We start from the raw sequence: 20,019 nt of genomic DNA on the forward strand, positions 1-20,019 counted from the left end.
GGACCTCCAGATTATCAGCTCAAAAGCTATGGGTGGGGAGGGGGCAGAGCAGTAGAGGGATGTTTGTTTGGCTTCAGTGGCTGTCCCAAATGGCACTATTCCCTGTATAGAATAGGTTGCCATTTGGGAAGCAACCAGCTCCAGTTATAGCTATTCAGAGGTGGTACTGACAGGGCTTCTGTGAATGGTGAAAAACGATTTTAAGCAGGCATAATAGGTCCCTAGGTTATGACTAACTGAACATGTAAATAGGCTAAATCTGTAATTGTGAGCAGACTGGATTAACAGTTAAACACATTGTGATATGTTTAAAACAAAACCAAGCATGTGTCGTCAACCCATGTGAAAATAACAAGTCATTTTTTTTCAAGAACGTTTTGGTATGTTTTTTAATAAATTAACGTTCATTCAAAATACAGTGCCAAAGGAACATGATGCAGCCAAACATGCTAGTAAGGTTTGTCATGAAGCACCTGTGCTCATGTTTAAGGTAGGAACCATGGAGCAGCTCCTTCCCTCCCACACCACCCTCCAGTCGGTCTCCACTACCGCTAGTGGTTGCCTGGACAACTTCCATAGCAACAGCACTGGGCCAGCCCTCCTTCTCAGACCCAATCAGCAGCAAGATTCCTCAGTATTTCACTCACAAGAAAATAATCTGATGGGGGGGTGGATACCTAAACACAATCACACTACAGTAATGTCTATTAAATTAAAAAAAAAAATACTAATACAAAATAGAACCTGGTTGTTTTCCCCACTAAAACAGTTTGTCTTTTTTAAACATGAAAAATATATTTATATATTTCAGCAGCTTAGGGAAAAAAAATAATAAAAAAAAATGCATGAGCCCAAAAATCTATAGTTGATGAGTATTGAGAGAGTGAAGGAGGCGTGTGTTGTTGCAGACTCGCGCTTGTCAAAAATAAAAAGCCGGCATAAATCCTCCCATCACGACGATGAGATGGCGGTTGCTTAGGGTGAGCTCCGTTCTGTAAACCGCTGGCTGGCTCTGTGGAAGACCTGTGTCCAGAGAGATTGACTAAGGATGCCTCCCAAATGGAACCCTATATAGGACGCTACTTTTGGCAAGAGCTCCACAGTGCCAGCTCAACAAGCCTATGGTGGCCCTTTGTGCCCTGGTCAAAAGTAGGGCCCAATGTAGGGAGTCGGGTGCCATTTGGGACACAGCCTAAGAGACAGGCAGGCTAGAGTGGTGTTAGTGTGAGCAGGGGACTAAAGGAGTGAGGGGAGAGGCAGGGGGTTACGTGTCTGGAACAGAGGTGAAGAAGAAAACGGGTAGAGTGACTGGACCTGCAGTCACCACCTAGAACCCCTTCTCTCCCATACAGCCCCCAACACTTGGCCCATCCCAAATGGCACCATATTACCCATTTAGTGCACTACTTAGGGAATAGGGTACCATATGGCTGAGACACAGGCCACGTGTCCCTAGGAGAGAGGGATGTGGGTTTACAACAGTGGTGATAGGAGAAAGAGGTGGAGACCAGAAGGATTTTGGTACAGTTATTCCAAGGAGCTTTTCGCCAGTAAGTGCATCATCATCACAAATCAGTCGACTTTCAATTATCACATTGTAGAAACAGTATAACAGACTTGAAGTTGCAACGGACAAAAGAAAAAACTGAAATCTACTTATTCCATATTACTTTTTCGTTTCTCTCCTATATTTTCAATGTCTGAGGCTTTTTATAGCTTGTTTGTCAGCAACAGCCAGCCAGCAGAACAGCCTTGTAGCTCTCAGATCCCTTTGGAACAGACCGACATCAAACCTACCCCTCTGGCTTTCAGGTCCATCCCTCAACACGTCACACCCAGAGTTCAGAGGGCAATTCGGGGACTCAGTTTGGGGGCAGAGAGGTGGAAGGTTACGAGCTATATGTGAGGGAGGGAGACCATCTCCCCGTCCACCTCAAACTCCTCGGCCCCGTCGGGGGAAAACAGGTAGGTGGGTGGTTTCCACGGGGATTCTTCCAGACAGGATGGGTATAGCTTCCCCACGGCGCAGCGGAAGTCCTTCCCCAGGTCCCAGAGCACGCGCTCAGACACAGGCTGCTTCAGGTACCAGCGGTCCAGCTCCAGGTCGTACTGGTAGATGGCGTACTTGGCGCGCTCGTTCATGTGAGTCTCCCGCATGAAGATGCACAGAGAGCCAAGGAGCACCACGGCCCGCACGCACGGGTCCGAGTAGCGCTTGGCAGGGATGTTGGCGGCCAGACGCCACTCGTTCTTGCCGACGTCGTAGATCTCCACGGTGACGGAGGAGCCGTCGATGGTGCTGGTGGGCATGCGGACGCCCGAGTTGGAGACGACGTGGAGCCCCCCGATGTAGAAGATGAGGTCACCGAAGGTGGCAGCGGAGGCGAAGCAGCGACTAGTTTTCCTCATGGCCATCTCTACCCAGGTGTCAGCGCGAGGGAAGTAGCAGTACATGAGGTCATGGGTCATCACGTAGATACAGTCGTGGGCTGCTACGGACGTGGTCCAGTTCCAGGCGCAAGGGAGGGGGCTCATCATAGCCCACTCGTCTTTCTCACAGTCATAGCGTTCTACGGTACGTTTATTCAGCTCCCCGCCTACGTTGTCCCCCCCGATGGCGTAGATGTACCCCTCGCAGTAGACCAGAGAGGGCTTGATGCGGGCACACAGCATGGGCGTCTTAGGCACCCAGGCATTCTGCTGGGCGTCAAACCAGAAGAAGCTATCCACCGATCGGAATACTGCCTGTTGCTTGCTGCCGCTCTTCCCGTGGTTGGCGATCGAGTTCTTCAGCGGGATTTGCCCGCCGGCAATGAACACGTCGTTGTCGGGTGTGACGAGCGTCCCAACCTTCTGGAGGTCACCGGGCGGGTTGCTGAGCTTGTAGACCTTCTCGGCCTGCGGGCTGTAACACACCACCGTGTGGTTGGGGCCCGCCATCACCTGTCCCATGTCAGACGGCCACTCCGACGTGGCCTCCATGAAGATGAGCATCTCCTCCTTGGTCATGCCAAGGCGGGGTTTGAAGAACTTGGGCATGGACTTGTAGAGGCCCTGCACTACGACAGACTTGTCGTTAGGCGGTAGGCCCTGGAACCAGGCGCGCTGCGTCACCTCGGAGAGAGCGTCGATGCGGATCTGGCTGAGAACTGAAGACAGGTACTGGGACCTAGCCTCCATGTTATACTCCAGCCACAGCATGGCAGCCTCCCTCACCGTCTCCTCCTGAGAGAAAAGATCATATTTTAACATCAAACATACCTATGGTGTTGTCACAATGTAGTATCAGTTTTACAAGCAGTCATTTTGCGTAGCCAGAAGCCACATTCTTATCCCCTAGGGGCAACTAGCTTTACAGCTCGGGGATAAGAAACACAGAAACAATGTTAAGACAGAGTTACAAAAAGATATATATTTTTTAAAAGTACACATACCGGTAGGAATATTTCTAAGTATGTAGTAAGTACATTAGGTACGTATAGCCAGAGAAGTGTGTACCCACCTTCTCCACGTTGAGGTTGTCTGAGCACAGCACGTCGACCAGCAGCTCGTGGGACAGCTGTAAGAAGGCCTCCTGACGGTAGACCACGGGGAACTTGTGTTCCACCATGCGCTTGGCGCTCTGCTTCAGCTCCACACAAGAGAACAGATCCCCGATGCTCAGCATCCGGACACAGTTGTCTGCGTGGATCTTCTTCACCAGGTAGTCCCTGCACTGCAGTAGCACATCCTCTACCTAGATAGGTGGTGGGGGGGGTGGCAGTGGTATTATAGAGAAATAGCTACTGCATGAAAATCATCAAGATCATCATTGAGATTATATTACTAAGAGACACAATCACTCAATTAGGCATACACACACACACACACACACTCAGTAATGTCCACTGATCAGAAATAGGAGGGTCAGTGATGTGACGTAGTCATGTGACGAGACTCATGAAGACAGGACACATCTACCTCTGTAGATCAGATCAGTAGAGTAATGTTGAGACCCAGACGAGTGGAGTGGGGGGAATAGGAGACTGGTACCACACCTGTAGGAAGCAGGCGGTCTCATAGAGTGGCTCCACAGTGCTGTCATTGATAGCCAGATTGCCTGTATAGGCATAGGTGATGATGATCTGGAGAGTGGCAGGGTCCACGTTCTTCAGGTGAACATTAGTCTGTTTACTCTCAGACAGACCACTCATAAACATTGCCCTGGTGAGGGAGAACACAGGGTGGGAGGGACAGGGATCAGTACTCAGTCAGCTCATCATTAAAAACGTTGTCCATTTCAAAATTGTTGACTTCAGCTATTTCACATCATTAAAAGCAGTAGTTTGCTGCTATGGGTTAAGTAAAACATTGGTATTGTGACAGACACTAAGCGTGACATATTAGACAGTCATCTACAACAGGGTTTCTCAAACTTGGTCCTGGGGCCCCCTCTGGGTCCATGCGTTGTTTCCCCCCCCCCCTAGCACTACACAGCTATATTCAATTAACCAACTCGTCATCAAGCTTTGGTTATTTGAATCAGCTGTGTAGTGCTAGGGCAAAGAAAATGTGGGAGGCCTAGGACGAGTTTAGGATTGATCTACAACATCCTGACACCCACACAGCTGTCTGTGACACTGCCTTTCTCCTTCAAAAACAATATGTCACCAAAACCTGTGAGTTTGTGCTGCTTACAGCAAGATCTGGACCTGCCAGGGCCCTGGGCTGGATATTACACAACCTTGCAGGCATCCTCTGTGTCACTAGCTTACCCCTCTCACATACCCCCCACACCAACCCAGCTCTGCTTGCCTGCGTGACAAGGGTTCCCTTACTAGTATAAGTACGCCAGAGCCCCCCCCCCCAGGCCCCTTTAACTGCAGCAAGGAGGGTAAAGGGAGGAGAGCCAGAGAGTGCCAAGAGGGAGAGAAGGACACCTCCTGGGGGGGGGAAATGGGAGAGAGCCAGAACGCGTCAAGAGCAAGAGAATGGATACCTCTGTGAACCCAAGAGGGGAACTGCTTTGCATGTTGTCACCGGATAACGAGTGGTGTGCGTGGGAATCAGTGAGGACGAATAGGTGGGTGTGAGAGGAGAGCAGCCAGGAAATGTGTCTGCTGGATCTTTACTAGGAACGTCTGTGTTCAAAAGACTAGGCTACATAAGCTCGTCATGTATATAGTACCAGTCAAATATTTGGCATTTCTTTATTTGTACCATTTTCTACATTGTAGAATAATAGTGAAGACATCAAAACTATGAAATAATGTAGTAACCATAAAAAGTGTTTAGATTCTTCAAAGTAGTCACCCTTTGCCTTGATGACAGCTTTGCACTCTTAGCATTCTCTCAACCAGCTTAACCTGGAATGCTTTTCCAGCAGTCTTGAAAGAGAACCCACATATACTGGGCACTTGTTGGCTGCTTTTCCTTCACTCTGCAGTCCAACTCATCCCAAACCATCTCAATTGGGGTTGAGGTCAGGTGATTGTGGAGGTAAGGTCATCTGATGCAGCACTCTCCTTCATCAAATAGCCCATACACAGCCTGGAGTTGTGTTGGTCATTGTCCTGTTAAAATTAAATTAGTCCCACTAAGCACAACATAAATGGGATGGCGTATCGCTGCAGAATGCTGTGGTAGCCATGCTGGTTAAGTGTGCCTTGAATTTTAAATAAATCACAGACAGCGTCAGAAGCTAAGCACCCCCACACCACCTCCATGCTTCTCGGTGGGAACCACACGTGGAGATCATCCGTTCACCTACTCTGCGTCACAAAGACACAGCGGTCGTAACCAAAAATCTCAAATTTGGACCCAGACCAAAAGGTCAGATTTCCACCAGTCTATTGTCCACTACTCATGTTTCTTGGCCCAAGCAAGTCTTCTTATTGCTGTCCTTTAGTAGTGGTTTCTTTACAGCAATTTGACCATGAAGGCCTGATTCACGCAGCCTCTTATCTAGAGGTTGACCGATTAATCGGCATGGCCGATTTCAAGTTCTCATAACAATTGGTAATCGGCCTTATTGGACGCCGATTACATTACAATCCATGAGGAAACTGCGTGGCAGGCTGCCCACCTGTTGTGCGAGTGCAGCGTCAAAAGGACCTCGTGGCTGCAATGAGCCAAGGTAAGGTGCTAGCTAGCATTAAACGTCTTATAAACAATCTACACAGTTGATGATATTACTAGGTTAACTAGCTTGTCCTGCGTTGCATATAAATCAATGTGGTGTCTGGGGTTGCCCGGTCATCATCTCCACTGCAGCTATGTAATGTTGTGCTTCTAAATGAGCCCCCTGGGCCTACCTTCTCTTGAACCACAGACTAAAATTGCGTCATTCTTCTACTACTACTACTAAACAGTGATTAATAACTGACAAACAGAGAAGTAGGATCTGACATTTTAGGGCCACCATTTGAAACGCACACTAACTTCAGGGAGAAGGTGGAATGTGTAGCCTAATCCTAAGAGTGTCAGACTAATGCTTGTCATGTTTCCAACATAGGTGAATACTGGAAAGCTAAATGCAGGCCTAACTGAACCATTTCACAGTTCTCTCTCCCCAACACACACATGCAACAGTAAGCCCAGGAGTGTGTCGCAAATGGCACCTTGTTCCTTATGTAGTAAGTGCACTATATAGGGAATAGGGTTCCATTTCAGACACAGCCCAGGAGTGACTTAATGGGTTCCCAAATAGGCTTGCTCAGGCAGGGCGAGGGCTAGGGCTACATCATAGTCACAAGATGCTGAGCTGTAGTACTTGTACGTAACATTCTGCTGCACAGAACAGTCCAGAAGACACCACAGTGACTCACCTGAAATAGGAGCTACATGTGGCCAGGACCATCTTGTGACATGGGAACTCGTTGTCCTCCACCAGCAGCACCACGTCAGTCAGTAACTTCTGCTCATAGAAGAAGTTGAGCTGCTCCAGCAGGGAGACCGCGTAGTCCATGTTAACTGGCCTGCGCTCACTGAGATCCGACATGGTTGCATCCCATGAATCGCGCCCCAGTTTCAGCAGTTCAAGCAGCCGGTAAAAGAACCGGGCTCCAAAACCAAATTGGGGGGGGAGATAAGTAACCTAAAAGCTACTGCAGACTCCTACAGAAAGAGACCCCGCTGCTTTGTGATGACTGATGTCGGCAGGCAGGCAGCGGTGTTGACTCAAAACCAACCCGGGGGGGGGGGGGATGAGAATAAATCAAAGTGACGACAGGGTACAGAGACCCCTCTGCTTTGTGACACCACCGTTGGCTGATGTCGGCAGGGTAGAACAGAGCAGGGGTGTTGACCAAAACAATACGCTGTGTCCCAGGACCAGGATAAAGAGGACCTCTGCAGCAAAAAAACTGAAGCAGCAACTCCTTCTGTTCCCCTGTTATGGAAGAGAAGACAGGATGCAGGGTGATCAAAATCAGGTTGGTTCCCCTCTTAGTGTTAAGAGTGGCGCAGGAAGTTCCCTCTGTCTAAGTCCTTGGTGTGGTCTCTAGAGCCAAAAACCAGTCAGTGCTGGTGCTTCAATGTCGGCTGTGTTTGTTCTTCGTTGCTCTGTATAGCCCAGATAGACCGGTCTCTCTCAGAGCAGACAAGACAGGCAGGCACAGGGGACTGGATGGAGGTAGTGGGGACAGGAGATGCAGACTGGCTGTGGTGGTGATAGTGATGCAGCTAAATCAGTGCTGGGCTGAAACACAGAATAGAACAAATCAATAAAAGCACTTTCCATAGATCAGATCAGGCCCAGGACACAGAAAACAGGGCTGTTCCCTATGTATAGCACTTAACCAGGGGCCCATGAGAAGCTGTTCGAAAGTAGTGCACTATGGAGGGGATAGGATGCATCAAACAAACAGCCTATAACAGCTCAGGGGAGGAATACAGGACAGATACAGACAATAACATGTTGTTCCCAACATTTCTGTGTATAAATACTTCCTGTTAACTTTATATTGATCTCACTTAAGACATTTTCCAGGGACACGCTACAGAACATAAAGTGCATAGCAGGCCTAATACTACATTGAATAACAGAATCTGCTTTTCAGGCAGACAGTCTCCTCCCCCCCATCCCCCTCGCCACCATTCTCACTCCCTGCCTGTCAGATCAGCCCACATCCCCAATCCCTTCCACATGAGAAAAGTGCATTGTCAACAATCTGGTTTCCCCTGGCAGGTCCCCCCCCTCCCCTCCATCCATCCATCCATCCATCCCTGGCTCCGCTTGGAGAGACTCATTGCACTCACTAACAGCCTGCTATGTGCCTGTGTCAAGCAATTAAAATGGGAGAGAGCGAGGCCCTGATAAAACCAACTGTCAGATTAATTTGTTGGTAACAGGGCACTACAGAAAAAAAAAATCTACAGAAAAATCAGGACACAGAACATGCTTTTGGCTGTGGCTTCAGAGCTGTAAGTTAACACCACTCATAGGGCATGTCCCAAATGTCACCCTATTCCCTACATAGGACTTTGGTCAAAAGTAGTGCACTATGGGTCCAGGTCAAAAGTAGTCCACCAAATAAGGAATATGGTTCCATTTGGGACGCATGCATAGTCATATCCTGGATGACTTCAGCTGCCATGCTATCAAGGCAATTTTCTTAGCAATCCAGCCCATTGGCTTGAAGTGGTGTAGCCTACACCATATGCAGTCCTACCAACGCCAAACTAAGGGCAATTGGTGACAGAAATAGCAATTTCGCCAGGTAAACCACATGGGTGGCCACATGTGAAAGGCAAAAGATTATCAGGCCTTCCATAAGTGAAGTAGTTGAATTACAACCGTTGTTATTGGTTATTTCTCCACTCTGGCACATGGTTGGAGGTTAGTCATTAAGAACATGGCCACATCAGTCTGTTAAATAACACTTTCCCGCCCACCAGTTGATGATAGCCAATTTGTCCATCCATTGACATAGCTAGCTACGTCAATCTTGACAGGCAACAGTGTGAAGTAAGCATTCTTCTAAGATCAACAAATTAACATGGACCTGTACATACAGTCCCGAGCTGGCAACATTGGTGACCACGCACCAAAACACTGTACTACTACTACTAGGCTGATGACGTTAGCCATCTCACTTCACTTGCCAATGGGTGAGTTATTTTTAATGGCCCAGTGCCCCAGGTGGGCAGAGTACACACATTTTAGACCATTACCATTGGTCCTTAGTTTCTATGGTACTTTCAATGGTACTTTCATATACTTTTTAGCCAGGAGTTCTGAAAGTAGCACTCACGAGCCAAAAGTGATCCCTGAAAAATTGCGTACTACACCACAAGTGTGTAGATATTTGCACCACTTCATTGCTCTCTCTGCTGTGTGTGTGTGTGTATCTTACTATATGTCAATTAAGTGGCGAGGGGCTGAAGCTCATTGGCTACAAGTCGAATTGCTAGGGGCTGGCGCACATAAGTGAAAATAGAGCAGCACAACTTCTAGAAAAACAGTTGCTTTCAAATTAGGGATTCTGTGGCTAATTGAAGACAGACAGTAGTTTCGGAGCATGTCTAAGTGAAATCTCCAACCACCTGGTGCACCAGCCATGCAAAACGAACTGGCCCAATGATTTGTGTTTTTATGCTCTCCTCCCCACAACATGGGACATAAAGCTGGCTAACCTAAATATGGCTTACTTTCGCCTGTGTACTGATAAAGAAATCTTATTGTAGGTAGCTAATTGCCTGACTATTGTTAGCCAACTAGCTAGTGGTTGGTTAGCAAACTCATCTAGCTAACGTTAGCATAGCCAGCTAACAGGTGCCATCTGTAACCGAGAGCGCAATGGTAATGGCGTCTTTTTGTAGGCACCAACTCTGCCATGGCTGATTGGCCGAAGCCTATAGGGAAATACATAAGATTGTGGGATAAACACCGAAAATAAGTTGTGGTAAACACAGGTTTAGGAGATAATATACAATTTGTTCTATAAGAACATTCATCAGCTAACGTCACTTTGTACATTTTTAAGCATTCATTTAATCAAAAGAACATAAGGACTTCCTAATTCATGAAGGTCATGTTAACTGACTGATATGATATCATAGAACAAAACGTTTAAGAACTCCTAAGCCTGTGTTAACCTCAGACCTTATTTTCGACGTTTATTCCAAAACCCCATTAATTTCCCCCATAGGAATGGCTGAATTTAAGAAGAGGTAACTCATTTCCGGTTTTTAGGACTACAAGATGACAATCTCGATTGACTTTAGGACGCTGAAAATTCTTAACGGTTACCAAATTATTTGTAGGAGTTGTTCTAGAAAACTGGCCAATAATTAAAATGCCTAGCCAGCTAGTGACTAACGTTAGCCATGTTAATTATCTGTATTACATGACATCCTTACTGCTAGGCCACATTACGGTCACTGTAACAAAAAAACCAAAAAAAGAGCTAGAAGTTGATTGGCTAACCTAGCGACTAATTGCATGGTGATAATTCAAATTCAAACACTTAGCTAAATTCGAGCAACTGGATAGCTAGTCAATGTTATCAAACTACTGTAGCTACGTTACCGTTACTTTGTCGGTGTTAGCTAGCTAAACATTCTGGCTAGGTTAGCAAGCTAGCGTTAGTTGGCTGGGTTACTGCCCAATTTAAGCTAGCTACTTCCCAGACCCCCCCCATCCAAAACATGGATAAGCAAGCCAGGCCTTCAGTGGATGTGGTGACTGATGACAGACTAGTTCGCATACTCACCGTTCTTCTTTTCGAAGGATTTATCCGCAATTAGACGTGAAAGCTTGATTGCCGGATCCCACACAGTCTAATCGCTGCAACTATTAGCTATTGTCTACAGTTATGTTAGCTTGATCATACATCTACAAAGGCGGCAGTTGCTCGTCCCTTCCGGGTAATTCTTGCCCCGACTCGGGAATTGACGTTACACCCACACATATCCTGCCAAACAAATTATTCAGTTAGCTAACTATAGTGATGAGGTAGGTCCGTATAGTTTCCAGCAGTCTCATAGACCTAGCTAAGCAAGCAGGTAAATAATATCCAACGTAAGCAAGCAACGTAGCACTAGCTAGGAAGGGTTAGCATTTGCTAAGCTCGTTAGCTAGGTTTTAGACGTCGGCGTTAACTAGACTGTGAGCTGGCTAACAAGCAACCGTTACATTACTAGAATGAGTTAGCTATGCATGTATATATGGCTGTTAAGATATTAAACAAACATATTTCCTTACACTAGCTAATTTAAGGCGATATGCAATACTCGACGCCGACCGGTCTTTTCTTGCTATTACAGAAAGTATCTAGCTCCGGAAGCCGAATTTACACAATTAAGGCCGCGAGAGGCAACCAGCAAGAAACCTTTCTCGACAACGCAGGCGCCGCACAAGACAACAGGGGCCAAATGAGGATACTGGGCAAGCGCCCAAAAACAGTCTCAGTTAGGGGATTATATTAATGCTCCGGACATGCCCCGGGTGTACCGGGTTAGCGTTGATTGCATTCGATTTGGAACCGGGACATCCCGGGCGTGAGCCATGTGTCCTGAGCGGGCGACGGCAAAGTCGGCTTAAAACAACAGTGACATAGGGTGAAGAGGCAGTGCAGTTAAAAACGTGTTTTCCAGTTTTTTTTTAATGATATATCCACACTATGAGGTCGATGACAATGAATTTGTGAAAATTATGTGGACCTTTCGGCCCACATCATGAATCACAATATGATCTGATTATAATAGACCAATGACTGTTCATCTGGGTAAAATGAAATGTTTGTCACGTTTGCAGAATACCTTACCATGAAATGCTTACTTACAAGCCCTTAACCAAAAATGCAAATTTTAAAAAAAAGTAAGAAAAAATATATTTACACACACTGCATTCAGAAAGTACACCTTGACCTTTTCCACATTGTTACTTTACAACCTTATTATAAAATTGATTAAACAGATGTAAAAAAATATATACTAAATATCACATTTACATATGTATTCAGACCATTTACTTAGTACTTTGTTGAAGCACCTTTGGCAGCGATTACAGACTTAAATTGTATTGGGTATGACGCTACAAGCTTGGTACACCTGTATTTGGGGAGTTTCTCCCATTCTCCTCTGCAGATATGTTTTCCCCTATTTTCAGGTCTCTCCAGAGATGTTCGATCGGGTTCAAGTCCGGGCTCTGTCAAGGCCACTCAAGGACATTCAGAGACTTGTCCCGAAGCCACTCCTGCGTTGCCTTGGCTGTGTGCTTAGGGTCGTTGTAATGTTGGAAGGTGAACCTTCGTCCCAGTCTGAGGTCCTGAGCGCTCTGGAGCAGGTTTTCATCAAGGATCTCTCTGTACTTTTCTCCGTTCATCTTTCCCTTGATCCTGACTAGTCTCCCAGTCTCTGCTGCTGAAAAACATCCCCACAGCATGATGCTACCACCCCATGCTTCACCGTATGGATGGTGCCAGGTTTCCACCAGATGTGACGCTTGGCATTCAGGTCAAAGAGTTCAATCTTGGTTTCATTAGATCAGAAAATCTTGTTTCTCATGAAATCTTGTTTCTCGTGGTCTGAGAGTCCTTTAGGTGTCTTTTTGCCAACTTCAAGCAAGCTGTCATGTGCCTTTTACTGAAGAGTGGCTTCCGTCTGGCCACTCTACCACAAAGGCCTGATTGGTGGAGTGCTGCAAAGATGGTTGTCCTTCTGGAAGGTTCTCCCATCTCCACAGATGAACTCACCTCCCTTACCAAGGCCCTTATCCCCTGATTCCTCAGTTTGGCCAGGTGGACAGCTCTAGGAAGAGTCTTGGTGGTTCCAAACTTCTTCCATTTAAGAATGATGGAGGTCACTGTGTTCTTAGGGACCTTCAACGCAGCAGAATTTTTTTGCCACCCTTCCCCAGATCTGTGCCTCGATACAATCCTGTGCCGGACGCTCTGCGGACAATTCCTTCGACCTCATGGCTTGGTTTTTGCTCTGACATGTACTGTCATATGGTGGGACCTTATATTAGACAGGTGTGTGCCTTTCCAAATCATGTCAAATTAATTGAATTTACCACAGGTGGAATCCAATCAAGTTGTAGAAACAGCTCAAGGATGATAACTGGAAACAGGATGTACCTGAGCTCAATTTCAAGTCTCATAGCAAAGAAAGTCTGAAGACTTATGTAAATAAGGTATTTCTGTTTTTAATTTTTAATACATTTGCAAAAATGTCTTTGTTGTTATATAGTATTGTATAAGACTGCAAAAATGTTTTAGTTAATCCATTTTAGAAAAAGGGGCTCCCGAATGGCGCAGCGGTATAAGGCACTGCATCTCAGTGCTAGAGGCGTCACTACAGACCCTGGTTTGATTCCAGGCTGTATCACAACTGGCAGTGATTGGGAGTCCCATAGGGCAGCGCACAATTGGCCTATCGTCGTCCGGGTTTGGCCAGGGTAGGCCGTAGTAACCGAAAGTGTTAAAAAAATCAAAATATATTTTTTATTTGAGATTCTTCAAAAGTTGCCACCCTTTGCCTTGATGACAACTTTGCACATTCTTGGCATTCTCTCAACCAGCTTCATGAGATAGTCACCTAGAATGCATTTCAATTAACCTTGTAAAAAGTTAATTTCTGTAATTTCTTTCCTTCTTCCGTCTTAAACATATTTTGATTTTTTAAAACACTTTTTTGATTACTACATGATTCCATATGTGTTATTTCATATTTTTGCTGTCTTCACTATTATTCTACAATGTAGAACGAGCATCAGAGCCGGTGAGGTAGGATTCAACCATAGTCCTGTATTGATGTTTTGCCTGTTTGATGGTTCATCGGAGGGCGTAGCGGAATTTCTTATAAGCGTCCGGATTAGTGTCCTGCTCCTTGAAAGTAGCAGCTCTAGCCTTTAACTCAGTGTGGATGATGCCTCTAATCCATGGCTTCTGGTTGGGATATGTACGTAATGACCCTGTGGGGACGAAATCGTCGATGCACTTATTGATGAAGCCGGTTACTGATGTGGTATACTCTTCAATGCCATCGGATGAATCCCGGAACATATTCCAATCTGTGCTAGCAAAACATTCCTGTAGTTTAGCATCCACGTCATCAGACCACTTCCGTAATGAGCCAGTCACTGGTACTTTCTGCTTGAGTTTTTGCTTGTAAGCAGGAATCAGGAGGATAGAATTATGATCAGATTTGTCAAATGGAGGGCGAGGGAGAGCTTTGTACGTGTCTCTGTGTGTTTGGAGTAAAGGTGGTCTAGAGTTTTTTGTATGACATGCTGGTAGAAATGAGGTAAAACGGATTCAAGTTTGCCTGTATTAAAGTCCCCGGCCACGAGGAGCGCCACTTCTGGGTGAGCATTATCTTGTTTGCTTATGGTCTTATACAGCTAGTTTAGTGTGGTCTTAGTACTTGCATCAGTTTGTGGTGGTAAATAGATATCTACGAAAAATATAGATGAAAACTCTCTTGGTAAATAAGGGGATGGGCTCTAGACCAACCTATCAGCCAATTGGGGCTCTGTATGTAAATATCTTCACATTTGTTTCCTAACACCCATGCGATCACACTGAGCATTTCAAGGGCCAAAGGAGGCTCAGTAAATAAATGATAAAAATATATATATTTGAGTTATTTTCGTTAAAGAAACACACACAGTGATTTATTAGACAAAGTGATGATTTAAAAATAAAATTACAAAAACTGCATGGGGGCTTTAAGCACGTGGAGTAATGACTAAGATTTGGGCTTTTCACATGCACAATTAATTGCTTTTGATAAAACCGCTTTATCTGCCTCCTCAATTAAAACTAGTTTGAAAATTCGAACATATATTTTATGTAAAAGAGATGAATGTTTATGAACGATGCACCATGCTGCATTGTTGACAATATTACCAAGCAGCGCAGATTACCGTTCGATTTGAGCACGACGCGCCTCCCTCACCGCCTTCGCCAGGTCACGTGATTGGCCATAGCCGGGTTCAACTCGGGCAACTTAATCGAATCCTCAGGGTCCATCTTCAAATGTCTCTCCAAGGCAAATGGCGCCCTCTTCTGGAAGAAAATGTCGGTGAAATGTCAAAAAAATTTAATAAAAAAAACAACTACAAAAAAACAAATTAGGAGCACAGGTGTAATCTATAAAACTGATTGAACGGGTTGGGCGGTAGATATCCGTAGCTCAAACTATTGAAGATTAGAGTTTAGTATAGTTCTGAAAGAGTCTACCAAGTAAAATTACTCAGTAGGATGCTCTTTTGATTGTGAGACAGTGAAGGGAAAAAAGTGGTTCCAATTTGTAGTAGTAACATTGTGAAGTAGGCCTCATCTAGTTTCCAGCGCTCTCATTTTGATAATCGTTGGATACATCAGAAAATGGACGGTAGGCCAATCAAATTTCCCTTGTCTATTTACCTGTCAAGTGTTTTCAAAGTTTAAATATGGATATAAGTCTGTCACTGTAGCCTGGTCTTATATCTGTTTATACTCTTGCCAACTCCATTGCTGTCATTTTGCCTGGAAACCCAACGTTGAATTGCGTAGAATTCTACGTCGTGCAGAAATTAGCGTTTGTTGCCGTCGGGTTTCCAGGCAAATCCTTATCTCCAGACACAATGTGTCTGGCACTCGGCTGCTATGAGTCTGCACCAATTATTTGTGATTCTGAAGCTCTCTGGATGAACTTATATGACCTAAAACTTTTTATTTATTTTTTTAATTAACACTGATTAATCATAACATAATGGAATGACAATGATTGTTCGTTTTTTTTATATATATATACAGAAGGGAGCAAACACCCACAGTCGATGGAAAGCGGTCAGCATAACCAGCGACAGGTCAATCACCCAAGGCCCTTCTTCTATGTTCAGCCGGCTTCTCAACCTTACTACAACATGTATCATCATCACAATCAGTGGCATAATATGAATAACCCATACAACCACTATGGCTTACCTGGTTCTGGTAGGCCTACCTTTTCATGTTTCTTTGTTTGGGTCCCAAATCAAATGGCACCCTATATAGTGCTGTAGTGCACTGCTTTGGACGTGGACCCTTTAGTCCGCTATATAGGGGAAAACCTCCATTTGCGACATACAGTTTTTCTCAAACCATAATATCAGTGGATTATTACTGTTTTAGTTAGTGATATTCTTGGATGCAAATATTGCTGCATGTTCATATTGTTTAAAAAAAAATCTTATGTTCTCTGCAGGAGTTTATCCCTTTGGACGTCCTAGTCCATACATGTCCGCATACCCATACATGCAGTATCCTGGTGGATATGTTGCGCCACACATGCATCCCGTTGATTACAGACGCATGTATGAACCACCTCATTTTCATCTACCTCCTGTGCATGACCCCATGTTCCGCCAACAGCAACAACACCACCATGTATGTATTCTCGTGCAACTTGTGCACAGATGAATAAGGCTATTTTATATATTCTCTCATTCATTAATTAGTTAATTCACCACCACCAGGATCACACCCAGAGAGAGGTGGTTTGTTCTGAGGCTCAGACGGACCCGAGTGATGCGCTCAACAAGCTCATAGAATGTCTGGACAAACTCCGGGCCAACGAGATGCAGGGTTCTGAGAAAGAGCTGGATTCCGGTGTCGTTTCCCAGTCTTCCGGAATATTCTCGCCAGATGGGGGAAGGAAATCTTGTGAGGTGGTGGGAGACGTACACAGTGGTCACGGAGCCTCGTGTGGTAAGTTGGAAGGCAGCCAATTGCAGTCGTCGTTTCCGATGGGCAGGTTGTTCAGCGTCGGTAACTCCGCGGCGGCAGTCTATGACGGTGAGTCAAGCCGAAGTCTCGGCAGGCTGGGTCAGGAGGGCTGGGCTGTAGACTCTGACGAAGACCCCCCATTGGACAGCTCATCTATTCATGAGGAGAACCTGGACCCGCAGCAACATGCGGAGGGGTCTCTTCATCGCTGTTCTTTGGAAAATCTTTGCCTCCAGTCTGCTGTCTTGCAGTCAGAAGACAGCCCCAGACCTGAAAACGTAGACAACGACGCAGAGGAGGACGGCACCAATCCAGATGGTACTTGTTCCACTGAGGGATCTAGGTGGCAGGGCCACTGCTCCAACCTGCTCTCCACACAGTCACTACCATCCCCCCTAGCCTCTGACTGGCAAGCCTTAGAGGAAACTAAACGTGGGGAAGAAACATTTGATGTTCCAGATAGGAAAGGTCTGTCTAAACTGGATGTTGACCTTTCCTACCAGATCCTCCATCTGCCCTTTGACAAGGTAACTTTTTACTATCATTTTAATTTAATCTTTTTTTTTTTTTTTGATTCTGCAGTGTTTGTTGAGACCTTGTAAGCATTTCATTCATTCTGCGGTGTTTGACACCTTGTAAGCGTTTCATTGTATTCTCTATATTATGACAAACTTTAACTGGATTTAATTTGGACAAGGTCCTGACAGCTGGAACTCTGCAGAAGGACTGCTCTGCCAGCTCTAGCTCTGCTCTGCTGTGTGGAGACCTCCAGGCTTCCACCTCCTCCCCAGCCCGTCACTACTACTCCTACTACTGCCCCCCACAGACTGCCCACGGAAGGCTAAGCGTCCTCAGTCCCTCCCTGGATGAGCTATCGTCCCGAGAGGAGATGTTCTCCACCGACCTGGAGGACATGGATCGGTTTCCCAGAAGCTCCGTCTACGCAGGGAGGAGGTTCCCTGCAGAGGTCGAGCACCTCAGAGAGCCAGGGGTTAAGAAAGTCTGTCCTAAGTCCAAGAAGCTCTTGTGCGCCTGCTGTGGCTCGAACCTGTTGAAAGGAGGGGCAAGCAGGGTTAAAGTTCATCACAGCCCGAGGGTGTACGCCGATGATGAGGCGGGGGATTCTGATGATGTTGTCGAGCAGGAACAACAGTCTGCAAGGACGCGTGATGAGGGCGCGCAACCCACTAGGGTGGTCGTGCAGAAGCACTCTGTCCCCAAGAAACACCAGCCTCTACACATCCAACAGCATCCCAAACCCAGCTGTAAGAGAGGCCAGTGTAGAGAGGCTGTCGGCCCAGAGGAGCAGCAGGAGGAACCAGAGATGGTGCTGGTGGGATCAGAGCTGGAGTATTATGAAGGCCATGTGGTGGAAGGTGGGCAGGAAGCAGGGGATAAGGAACACAAGACATGCGAAGGTAAGTATTCTTCGTAAAAATAGATTGTCTAGAACGGGCATTGAACCTCCGACCGTTGCAATTTGATTAGTAAACTAATGGGTTCACTCTAATGGCCCCAAGGATGCCCATTAGGGCATCATTGACATAAATATGGACTCGCATTGAAATAGGAACATCGCACTACTCATGCATTATTGGGGCCAGAGTTGGCTGATATTTGATTTCCCTATATGTAACCGATGTGAAATGGCTAGCTAGTTTGCGGGGTGCGCGCTAATAGCGTTTCAATCGGTGATGTCACTCGCTCTGAGACCTTGAAGTAGTTGTTCCTCTTGCTCTGCAAGGGCCGCGGCTTTTGTGGAGCGATGGGTAACGATGCTTCGAGGGTGGCTGTTGTCGATGTGTGCAGAGGAGCCCAGGTAGGGACGAGGAGAGGGACGGAAGCTATACTGTTACATATACACTAAACCATAGATCTGCCCCTCTCTAGATGGACTATGCAGAGAGGGCATTGAGACTTCAGAACTGGGTAGGTGGGAGAGAGGTAGGGCCAAGCCCAGACGAAAACCACAGGCCTCACTGCAAGGTAATATAAACCAATCCCGATCAATAGATTTTAATGGATGTTCTTTAGCTGTCCTAAGTACCTGCAGCACTGACATGTGTCAATAATCTGAGTAGGAGTGGCGATCTATGATCAGCCCCCCTCAAACGCCTGACACGTATGACTTCAGATGTGTTTTCTATGAATGTGAGAACGTAATGTTCAGGTCTGGTTGTTTTCAGAAAGACTGGCACTGAGGAAAGCTCTGTGGAAGCCATTGGTGTACCAGAGAGTGCGAGATGAGGAAAAGGACAATGATGACGAGGAAGAGGAGCCACCACGATGTCACAGGGGAAAAGGTAATGTGTTTTTCATTCATCTTCTGCTGTTGTTTCACTATTGGCAATACTTGGGCTGCATCCTAAATGGAACCTCATTCCCTTTTACAGTGCACTAAAACCTTGCTGTTTAAAAAAATAATAATAATGTATTTCACCGTTATTTAACCAGGTAGGTTAGTTGAGAACAAGTTCTCATTTACAACTGCGACCTGGCCAAGATAAAGCATAGCAATTCGACACATACGACAACACAGACTTACACACGGAATAAAGAAAACATACAGTAGAACAAAAGAAAACAAAGTCTATATACAGAGAGTGCAAATGAGGTAAGATAAGGGAGTTAAGGCAATAAATAGGCCATGGTGGTGAAGTAATTACAATATAGCAATTAAACACTGGAATGGCTGTGTTATGTTGGTGTATGAATCCTTTTCTAATCTTCTTCTGCTTCTTCCAGGGTCCACCAAGAGAGGAGACACAAGATGTTAATGTCACACCATTGATCAAATAAAATGGCACAGAAAAATAGCACTTAGTAGATTGCACAATATAGATGGACACTTATTCTTTGGGGTGATAAACCAAGGAGACTTGGTTAAAGTCTCCTTGGCTAATAAAGTACACTTTCAGGTCTATAGACACAGCCTGTTAGCTAGCACTGTACTGTATTTTTTGGGGTAAAATACCTACTTATTCACCAGCACAGGGTTGGTGGCTTTGAAATGTTGATTTGCTTGACCATTGTGTGCATCATTAAAATGAATTTCATTGTACCCTACCCTGGCTGTGGTTTATTACACCTGCTAGTAAGTGTTCATATGGTTTGGAATTATACACATTTTATGCTAGAAAATGAAAGAACTTGATAAATGGCAAATGTTACAATACTTGACATGAGGCAATGCTATTGCCATGTAGGATTTTGTCAGTTTGCCATAGCATTTGTGAAGTTGCTGACAGTCTTATTTAGGTTATGATTGCAAATTACAGTTATTGCTTTCAATTACTGACGTGCAAGCTAGTTTTCGTTAGCTGTATACATTTACTGGTAATGA

The 20,019-nt window shown here is 45.6% G+C and overlaps 2 protein-coding genes across 4 annotated transcripts; one reads left to right on the forward strand and one right to left on the reverse strand.

The window, feature by feature from the left end:
- Window positions 1-375: 375 nt before the first annotated feature.
- Window positions 376-11,370, reverse strand: LOC106590311 (kelch repeat and BTB domain-containing protein 2). 3 transcript variants are annotated; one of them, XM_014181192.2, is made up of 6 exons: window positions 11,186-11,369; window positions 10,695-10,895; window positions 6,807-7,678; window positions 4,038-4,203; window positions 3,503-3,736; window positions 376-3,225 (listed from the first exon to the last, which is right to left on the reverse strand). In XM_014181192.2, the coding sequence occupies exons 3-6, from the start codon at window positions 6,977-6,979 to the stop codon at window positions 1,897-1,899; spliced, it is 1,902 nt and encodes a 633-aa protein (XP_014036667.1). In that variant the 5' UTR covers window positions 6,980-7,678; window positions 10,695-10,895; window positions 11,186-11,369; the 3' UTR covers window positions 376-1,896. The 3 variants fall into 3 exon arrangements, with proteins under 3 accessions (XP_014036667.1, XP_045567010.1, XP_045567011.1); XM_045711054.1 differs by having other exon boundaries at window positions 10,695-11,370; XM_045711055.1 differs by lacking the exon at window positions 10,695-10,895.
- Window positions 11,371-14,686: 3,316 nt separating this feature from the next.
- Window positions 14,687-19,706, forward strand: LOC106590309 (bucky ball). Its single transcript, XM_014181185.2, has 8 exons — window positions 14,687-15,321; window positions 15,726-15,905; window positions 16,156-16,337; window positions 16,427-17,203; window positions 17,374-18,094; window positions 18,567-18,662; window positions 18,863-18,979; window positions 19,422-19,706. The coding sequence occupies exons 1-8, from the start codon at window positions 15,315-15,317 to the stop codon at window positions 19,451-19,453; spliced, it is 2,112 nt and encodes a 703-aa protein (XP_014036660.1). The 5' UTR covers window positions 14,687-15,314; the 3' UTR covers window positions 19,454-19,706.
- The last annotated feature ends 313 nt before the right edge of the window (window positions 19,707-20,019 follow it).

The sequence above is a fragment of the Salmo salar genome, chromosome ssa29 (assembly GCF_905237065.1).
Source record: "Salmo salar chromosome ssa29, Ssal_v3.1, whole genome shotgun sequence".
Taxonomy (NCBI): Eukaryota; Metazoa; Chordata; class Actinopteri; order Salmoniformes; family Salmonidae; genus Salmo; species Salmo salar.